At 34.0% G+C, this 10005-nt stretch overlaps 1 protein-coding gene across 1 annotated transcript in view; it reads right to left on the bottom strand.

Moving 5' to 3' along the window:
- Positions 1–614: 614 nt before the first annotated feature.
- The window catches only part of LOC142344360 (uncharacterized), a 23634-nt gene continuing 14243 nt past the window's right edge, over positions 615–10005 (bottom strand). Inside the window, exon 6 of the mRNA XM_075395948.1 lies at positions 615–2193. Within this exon, the coding sequence (XP_075252063.1) occupies positions 615–2193 (1579 nt within the window). The remainder of the gene's footprint in view (positions 2194–10005) is intronic.

Below are 10005 nucleotides of genomic sequence, written 5' to 3'. Positions count from 1 at the left end.
AAATCTTGCAAGCATCTTGCTAGATGGATGCAAATCTTGCAAGAAAAATGGAGAAACTATGCATTCCGTTGCAAGATTCGTGCATGATTTAATTTTTTCCATTAATCAATTTTTTTATATGATATTTCATATTGCCGACAACGGAAGATTCAAATGTTTGACACAAAATTTCCTTTTATCAACCAAATTTTAGCCAATCAACCAAATTTAAGATTAAAAAGAACTCTGTTCATTTGAGAGCAGTGTAACATAAAATTAATAATGAATAAAAGTACCACAAAGTATGAACAGAGAAGCATCATTTTTAGGAACAAGCATAGATTATAAGGTTCAAGAAAATTAAAACCTTGATTACTCAACCTAAGCATGATCCAAGAAGTATTTAAGTTTTCATTTTTATTTATTCAAGACTTTATTGAACATCTTTGAACGTCTTGAGGAAAATTTAGTCAGAGTTATTTTTGCAGATATACAAAGATCTTGCAAACTTAAACATAAACTGAACGCTATTTGGATTTAAAAACCAATCCAAATTTTATATTAAGATGTATTAAATTTGATTCCATTGGGTCGTTTTAATAGAAAAGGAAGCAAAAATTTATCCAATATGAAACTCAACGAGGAACGCACTTCTGAAACGAATCAAATCTTCGACCAAGATTTGGAATTGTCTCAACTATCCTCATAGACTTCTTGTTCGCCTCTCTTATTTTGTAAATTTTCTCGCATATTCGACAGTTCAACGAATTGTAAACTGAGAATCGATCTTCTCTTAATACGTGATGCTTCAAACGCCATTTATGATACGCGAAAAACTTTTCTCTGTCGACCAACAATCTTGTCAAATATTCAACTAGACTAGGAATGTTCTCAAAATCGGACACGTGAATAAAAAATCCAGGCAGTTGTTGTGCGTACGTCTCTCTCCATCCGTTCACAATCGGAATTGCGTAATAAACCAAAGCGTTTGAAAACTTTTCAGTTACGTAATCAGAACAATTCGAGTTTTCGAATGCGAAGTAAAATTTGCACTTGCTCAGTTCAAGTTCAGAGTTTTCAGTTCCACGCTCTGTAGGACCATGGTCAATAATCTTGGTCTTGTTCAATTTGGGCATGCATTCGTTCACAGCTGTTCCCCACATATGAACTTTTCCTGGGAGGTTGTTTATAATTTCGGTCGCTATATCGAATCGTTTATTGTATATTTTACATTGAGACACCATCCAGCAGAAATCTTTATCCTTTTTCAATTCATCATACTCTTTTTCAATATGGGACATAGTTTTGTTCAGCTCTTTTTTCCCAACAATTGTGAAATACGAGTCTTGAAAAGTTGACTTTGGTGAAAGTGCAGCTGTTAAGTTGAACAAATTTCCAAAAAAGTTCATTCCGTTAAAATTTAATCCCGATATTGAAGATTCCATTCCCCGTGCTATCCAGATTTGCTCTGGGTTCCTTTTATAGCTGGAATTTCCGATAAGGGTTTCGATTCTTTGAAGTGCATGGTTTCCAAAAACCAAAATAGCAGAATATTTTGTCCAATGATATGTGGTGTGGTATCCATCTTCTGAGAAGATACAATCGAAAGTCAGATTACACATAGATTTGTAGTTGGTTTGTTCCATCGCTCGTGGTAAGTAAAAGAAGTTTAACACAGTTAATGGATCTGGTGCCGATTTGGGATTTGGTTTCACTGGATCTGGTGCCGATTTGGGATTTGGTTTCACTGGATCTGCTGCCGATTTGGGATTTGGTTTCACTGGATCTGGTGCCGATTTGGGATCTGGTTTCACTGGATCTGGTTCCGATTTGGGATCTGGTTTCACTGGATCTGGTGCCGATTTGGAGTCTGGTTTCACAGGATCTGGTGCCGATTTGGGATCTGGTTTCACTGGATCTGGTTCCGATTTCCGATCTGGTTTCACTGAATCTCGTTCCGATTTCCGATCTGGTTTCACTGGATCTGGTTCCCATTTCCTATCCGGTTTCACTGGATCTGGTTCCAATTTCCTATCTGGTTTCACTGGATCTGGTTCCAATTTGGGATCTGGTTTCACTGGATCTGGTTCCAATTTGGGATCTGGTTTCACTGGATCTGGGGCCGATTTGAAATCTAGTTTTACTAGATCTGTTACAGAGTCAGGTTCTGGTAGAGTTTTAATCGATTTCGAATCTTCCAAGATAGGACTGTCTCTAAACAGACGAATGCGAAGGGTAATTACGCTTATTAACACAAATAGTTACTTATCCTCCATACCTTTTGAAAAGAAAAAGGTAGATTAAACATATGAACATATTAATCAAAATTAATAATAATAATAATAATAATAAATAATAAATTGTTCATTTTCTGTTATCGAGCAACACAAAAGAAGTTTATTTTACTGTGCACAAAATATATGTACAATGAAGTTCAACAGAAAAAGAGCACACCATTAGATCATCAGTTGATCCGTTTTCAGGTGCCTCACAATATAGGAATATCAAAGAACTGTTGATTAAGAACCGAAAGAAAATTACTATAGTAATTGAACTAAATCATGGTTGGTTAAAACAAAAAAAAATTAAAAAAATATAAATAAACCGATAATTGAGTGCAGGGGGCTACAATTAGACGTACTCAAAAAAAAATAACTTGAGAAGTCTTGGTTGTCAATTATGTAATTTCTTAAAAACATATGGCAAAAATGTTTTATTTTTTGATTTGTCATTTTTAAAACCGTATTTACAAAGGAAGGTTCCAGAAAAACCAACAAATTCAACATTTTTCGGACCTTAAACCTCAATCGGTTTGTCACATTTTTTCCATCACCGCAATCAAGACACATTGTTGTTTTTCTTCTTTTTTTTACTCTGTTTAATTCGTTATCATTCAAGTAAAATTTGACGTGACTAACAACACATTCGTCTCTTAGCATTTTTATTAACAATTTGAGTACTTCGTACAAGTGTAGTTCTTTTGCTAAAAACAGGTTAAATTTTCTCCTTAGATCACTCACTGAGTTGAACTTTCTTTTATTGAAAATTATCCTAATGAGTTTTTTTAATTTTGAGTCTATCAATGAAATATCTGACAAAACAGAATTTCCATAAATCAGTATACCATATTGCACTACCGGCTGAACATAACTTTTAAAAACCTGAATCATTTGACTTTTACTAAGAAATTTTCTCAGTCTATAGAACAGTCCAATGAACTTTATTAATTTTTGGTTAACCACATCAATATGATTTTTGAAAGACAATTTATTATCTATTGTTATTCCAAGATAACGTATTGAGTCAACGTTTTCAATTCTCTCTTTATCGATGTTAATCTGTTCTTTTTTGGAGTAAGTTTTAATTTTCCCAAAAAAACATTGATTTTGTTTTTTCAGTAATGATTGTCAATTTATTATTAGTTAACCACTGATTACATTTTTGTAACTGAGTTTTGTGTTTCATCACAACCTCTTCGGCGGTGGCTGAAGTTTCAATAACTGTGTCATCTGCAAAAAGTATGATATTAGATTCAAGATTAGTTGAATTGTCAACATCTTGCGTATTGCTCAAATCATTCAGGTATATTATGAAAAGCAGAGGACCGAGAACCGATCCCTGGGGAACTCCAATTTCAACAAAAGCAGTACTTGAAACAACTTCTGCAGTTTGAACAAACTGAGAGTGGTTAGTTAGGTATGATTTAAGTATATTAAAAACATGACCTCTCAAACCAATATTACAACATTTGTCTAATAGTATTGTATGGTCTACCGTATCAAAAGCTTTTTTGAGATCCAGGAATGTGCAAACAGACATAACGGATTTCTCAGATAATTTTTGTCGCAAGAGTTCAATCAGAAACAAAACAGCGTCAACTGTACTTCTTTTGGCCCTGAAACCAAACTGGGAGCTTGAGAGCAGATTAAATTTCACTAAAAAAGAGATAATTCTTCCCTGAAGCAATTTCTCGAAGATCTTTGCTATCGTTGGTAATAAGGAAATAGGCCTAAAATTTGATGGTATACTCTTATCTTCAGATTTGTGAAGTGGGAAAACTTTTGCAATTTTAAGACAATCAGGGAACACGCCAAGATTGGAACATTCATTGAACCATTTTGAGAGAAAAGGACTCAGGACATTAGAAAATTTCTTGATGCAGTAGTAATTGAGGTCATAACAGTCCTCACTGTACTTATTCGGAGCATTATTAATGATATCAAAAACTTCCTTGTCTGTAATATCGGCAAGAAACATAGATTGTTCTGCTTTATCGGTTGTTTTTAGAAACAATTTCGTTGGTAAATGTGCGTTCATTTTCCTTCCGATTGATGTAAAAAAATCATTTAAATGGTTGACTTCATCTTGAGATGGTATTTTTCCACGATTTTCAATTTTTTTGCCTGTTATGTCACCATAAACTTTAAAAAAGTTTCGGTTTGTGTTTGCTGCACCTTTTTCAATTTGATTTTGATAAAAAGTCTTCATTTTGTTTTTTATCAAAGTTTTTACCTTCCTGCACTGTTGTTTGTATTCGTTATTGGCCGATATTGATTGAGCTTTGAGTGCATTCTTCCACAACCTTTTTTTCTTTGCCATTACCCCATGCTCAGTTCGCTGATTCCTATAATTACAGTTGTGGCTCTTTACTTCAAAACAATTGCGCTACCCTTCTCAGACATTGATAAAAATTACTCATGCATCTGGTCAAAAGCCAGAGTTTAACTCAAAATTTTAATGGACTATTATCCACTAGGTGACGGACTAAAAAAACTACTGCAGCAAAAAAACGGAAGAAAAACTATGCTCACCTCAGACATCGTTGCTTGATAGAAAAAAATCATGGACAACGGAAACCTGTAAAAACAAGAAACATTATTTCTCAAAGTTCCAAAAACAGTGGCTGAACAGAGCTAGAGCTTGGATACACATTCAAAAGCAATATTAAAAATGTGTTATATAAAAAACAATGCAACAGAAAAAACGGGAAGACAGCAGTTCTTTAATGTTTTATAACGTATTACAGAAAAACAAAATTACAAAAAGATTACAAAACACTCCAGCAACAACAAAAAAAAGAACCAAAAAAATTTGGAAAAAACTAGAATTCCAATATCAACGATTTGTGATAAACACAACGGAAACATCCTCAAAAGTCAAAAGTGATAGAAATTGTGTTGAAAAAAAATCGCGAGAAATAAATCAAAATACGAAGCCAGAAACCAAAATATGCTCATTTTGTAAACAATTGGGTCATGCACACCACTTACCCCGAAGCAACAGTGACGAAGCAACGTAAGAAACAATTTAGAGACCCAAAAAACGAAAGTAAACAACTCTTCGAAACACAAGTCAATCATATCCAAGAAAAACAGTAGGAAACAAAATGGCGAAAAGTAGAGCCAGGTCGAAACAATAGACGGTCATGTCAGACAACAACCAGGAACAGATAAGCAGAGACTATTACAAGATTTTTCGTACATAGTTTTAGAGTTTTTGGCAACAATAAGATCCTAAGTTATCATGAATGAGGCGATATTCATTCGGGAAACTCAACCAGCGTAGAAAAATTCTAGAGAACAACACAACAAAGAGCAAAACCATTGAGCTTGAGCTAAGAACATGTTGACATCAAGTTAAAACAATTATCTATACAGAATGTTTGAGGCAATACTACTCCAACTCAAATTAAATTTTGAAAACAACTTTTTCACCAATGATCTCTTATACTAATCTTCTTGCCTACCTATGAATTTCAGATAAAATGTAATTTTCAGTAACCAGAAATCTCAATGTAAAATTGATAAGCTCCATCCAAGTTTCACGGTAAAAAGAATTTTGTCGCAAGATGTGATATGTTTCCAGGTTTGTTCAACTGTTGCTAAGTTTGCCTTTAGTTTAAACATTGGAGATAGAAAAGATATGAATAAATTGTAGTCGCGCGACAAGTGACTTTACTGTGAAACTTGGATTGAGTTCTTGATATTTACATTAGAATTTCTGGTTAATGAGCATTTCCTTTTATCTGAATTTCATAGGTAGGTGAGAAGACTGTTGTAGTGGAATAATGCTATAAAGCACACCAAGAAAATGAGGTTTGAGACGAGCAATTTTGAATCCTCTATAAAAACTTTTTAAAGCGTTAAAAACCGAAATAACTAGAAAACAGAAAGAGGATATTTTCTGTTTGTGCCCCATCCCCACCTTGGTAGGTGCATATTATTTTCTTCCCCAAGACGCTCGTGCCATTTTTCCACATAATGGTTTATTATGCAATGGAACGTGCTCTGTAACTGGGGTGCATAATGTACTGGGGAGTACAAACGGAAAAACTCATAAAATCTTTGGAATTTCCGCTTTATTTTTTACTATGTTGTCAATTCCTTGAGTTGCATATTTCTGGGATCTATTCTGTTTTTCGTTTTGCCCCACCCCCGCTTAGTGAGCTTATTTCTGTTGAACCCCACAGTCGCACGTGCTATTTTTTATGTATGCTATAAAACAACATGCTATAATTTGCAACAGGGGTCGGAAAAAACAATAGGGGGCCGAAACAGAATAGAACCTCCAATTCTATAAACATTGCTGGGAACAAAATTGTGCTACTCTACTTGTCGTCAATAGACCTAATAATTCGTCTTCCACCAAATCAAACATTACAAAGTTGCGGGCCATGATTGTACTTTTTATTAACGGAAAAAACATTCGTAATTTTTGCGGACTTTTGACATTGCAAGCCAAATTTTGACAGGTGCAGAAAAGAGTTGTAGAAGCAACTGAACAACTATCCAAACAAAAGAAACACTAAAACCCACTTAATCATGAAATGTGAAGGGTAACAGAAACAACAAAAAATGGAAGCATAGTTAAAATCAGGTAAGAAATCGAAACAGACCAATCAATATTCAGGACGAGGACAGTTTCGGAGAACCGAAAGGCTTGCGGATTTTCCGTTTGCGCCCCCCCCCCACCAGTACATTATGCTCACCCCAATTACAGACCATGTGCAATTACATAGTAAATCACTATGTAAAAATATGGCACATGCGTCTGGGGATGCAAATAACATGCACTCACTAACCTGGGAGTGCAAATAACATGCACTCACTAAATTTCTCATAAAACATTTTTTTTTTCAAAAATAACCAGAGAAGTGATTTTTTGTGGATCTATTTTGATTTGCCCCCTCCAGCTTAGTGGTGTTTTTTTACGCCCCCAGGCGCACGTGCTACTTTTTTACATAAAAACGTGCTATATAACAACATATAATTCATAGCTGGGGGCGTAAAAAACAATGGGGGGCGAAACAGAATAGATCCTGTTTTGTATCCAGAAAAAGAACAACTTATTGGAACATTTATATGGGTAGCTTCATCGGAAACAGAGACAACAAGAAAATCCGGGAATAAATTAATGAAATTATCACTAAACTTATATACAGTCAGCAAAACAAAAGAAGATAGAGAGCAAACGAAACCGCCCATCCTGCGTCAGTGAAAGTGCCAGTAGAACAGGAGATAAGATACAATTGGAGCAAGTACTAATGCCTGTGAAACCGAAGCATGGCCTGCGATCTAACATTCCTAAAACTAACATTCCTTAATTTGGATCATTTCTAGTACTTATTGTAGAGCTGCCCCCAATCTATCCTGGAGTGTTATGATATTCACCATGTCTAGATCAATTAGTGTCTGAAATATAAGCATAGATGAGAATAAACTGGTCTTTCCCATTATAACCCCCCCCCCCCCCCCCCGCTTAGTGATCAGATAACCTAGAGCCCCCTCATCATGGTAATTAGACCATTATTGTTCCGATCCCTCTTGAGGGGGGAGGAACTATATACTCAACTGGTTTTTTTTGTTCAGACAATTTTGACCGATCGATATATTCATCGAAAAGAGTTGTGAGTGGTATCATTAGAAAGCTCGTCCAGCGTATATTAAAAATTCTTTTGAATTTCTTTTTCTAGGGCTATCGTGTTTTAAATTTTTGCGAGCATTAGACCGATTTTGATTATTTTTATTCACATTTTCCAGATTTTTTGCCTAAAATTTCGTCAATTTTGCTAAAATAGGAAAAAATTGTTAACAATAGTACTGTTGATTTTATTTTTCAAGACAAAAATGTATTGTTGGCTATTTTGATTTAATTTATTTGGCTAAAATGTTGGCTAAATAATTCAAAATTCACTCTTTTTCAACAAAAATTGACCGAAAGAAGCTTCTTTAGTCCACTTTGATTAAATGTGCCGGAAAGATACACCCAAAACAACAAACACTATCATTGTAAATTACAAAGAGAGTAATTCCTACTTCCACTTCCATTGAGAGTGTTCTGGAAATTAAATTTGCGGTTTTTGCTAGCTTCACTCTATGATTATGAAAAATTCAGCCTTTATTTTGATCTTTTCACTAGAAAAGCATTCAGACCCAGAACATTCGAAATAATTGAGTCTTTTTAAGAGACGAACAGCAATAACAAGAATGGTTTTGGTCCAATATTGGACGGTTAAAATCCAAAAAAAATTCGGATTGTAATCAGTCGGTCCTTTTTAGAAAATCGATTTTTTATGTTAATTAAAGAAAGAACGATTCAAACCCAAGCTCCGTGTTAATAGGTCCAATTGGCTTCATAAGCAATTCCAAATTAATGTATCGAGGTTCTTTACTCGAAAGATTTTGTTCGTTTTGACTTTAAAAAAGTTTGATTTTTAAATAAACAATGTCTTATTGAACTTACCCACTATTTTTCTCTTAATGTGGACAATTCGTAGCTTAGTGTAAGCAAAGAAAAAATATTTGTTCTTCCTTTTTTCTACTAAGTTGAATTTTAATCTTTTTTGCGCGTTCAGTTATGGTTTTTTGGCTTTGATACTACTAGATTTCAAATTTTTATTTATTTTTAGGCATTGGCCCATTTTCACGTTTTTCACATTATCACATTATTTAATGTCCATATATTACATTATTGGTGTTCACAAAAAGACACAATTGAGCAATTAAAATTCTTTAAAAGCGTGGATTATGGTTTTAATGGCTTCGATACGCCTTTCTCGAAGAATTTAATTGAATTTTTTTTTACATTTGTCTTTAACTGTAGTTTTTACTTTATCTTTGTATTCGTATAAAATTTTCCGGATTGACAGGTCTCATTGGCTTTTTGGAGAATTAATTTAGCCTTTAATCTGAGTCTAGTAGATAGGTGATGGTTTTCATGACTTTGAGAACAATTTTTTTCAGTAATAGAAAAAAACATTTTCTAATTTTTGTTCTTTTGTCTGTTTGTGTTCAATACAGGTCACATATGACACTTCTCTTGTCACAAAAAGGTGCAAGTGTACAAAATCTAAAGTTTTAAATGATTGGGTTTTGAATTTAGTGGCTTCCAAACAGGGTTTTTTGCGAAAAAATAAAATAAATTTTGATTTTTTCCCCTAATTTGGCACTCTTTTTGTAGACATATTCTGAAAAATTAAAGGTCTCAAACGCTTCCTTAAGACGAATAAATGAACTTTTTGAATTATTTCATTTCGCAGCTAGTGACTTCCATGATTTTTCAAATAATTGTTTTCGAGAAATACGAAATTATTACTTAATTTTGACCTTTTTTTTCTCTTCTGTGTCCTTATTACCTATTCTCATAAGAGAGAGCTCGCATACATTACGTTATTTGCGTTCAATGAAGGCTCAATTGAGCATATTTTGAGGGGCACATTTTGCTTTTACGGTTTCGACAACGTTTTCACGCAATTTTTAATTTAAATTTTGTTTGTTCTTTCCATTTGTTGTTCCTTTTGTAACCGCATAAAAAATTAAATGACGACAAGTCTTACTGCCCTCTGCCCTCTTATAGAAAAGTTTGCGATCAAAAACGTGCTGTATGTTTTCAACATCTATCCATTGGTTTTCATTACTATGAAACTAATTGTTTTTAAATATTTCTGCCAATTTTGTTAACTTTGCTCTCTTTTGTTCTTTCTTGTCTAATAGTTACCGAGCCTTATTATGGAGTGCTCCCGTATCT

The sequence above is a fragment of the Convolutriloba macropyga genome, chromosome 8, assembly GCF_964194025.1.
Source record: "Convolutriloba macropyga chromosome 8, txConMacr16.3, whole genome shotgun sequence".
Lineage (NCBI taxonomy): Eukaryota > Metazoa > Xenacoelomorpha > Acoela > Convolutidae > Convolutriloba > Convolutriloba macropyga.
The sequence above is the reverse complement of the archived record's forward strand: the minus strand, read 5'-3'. Positions and strand labels throughout refer to the sequence as shown.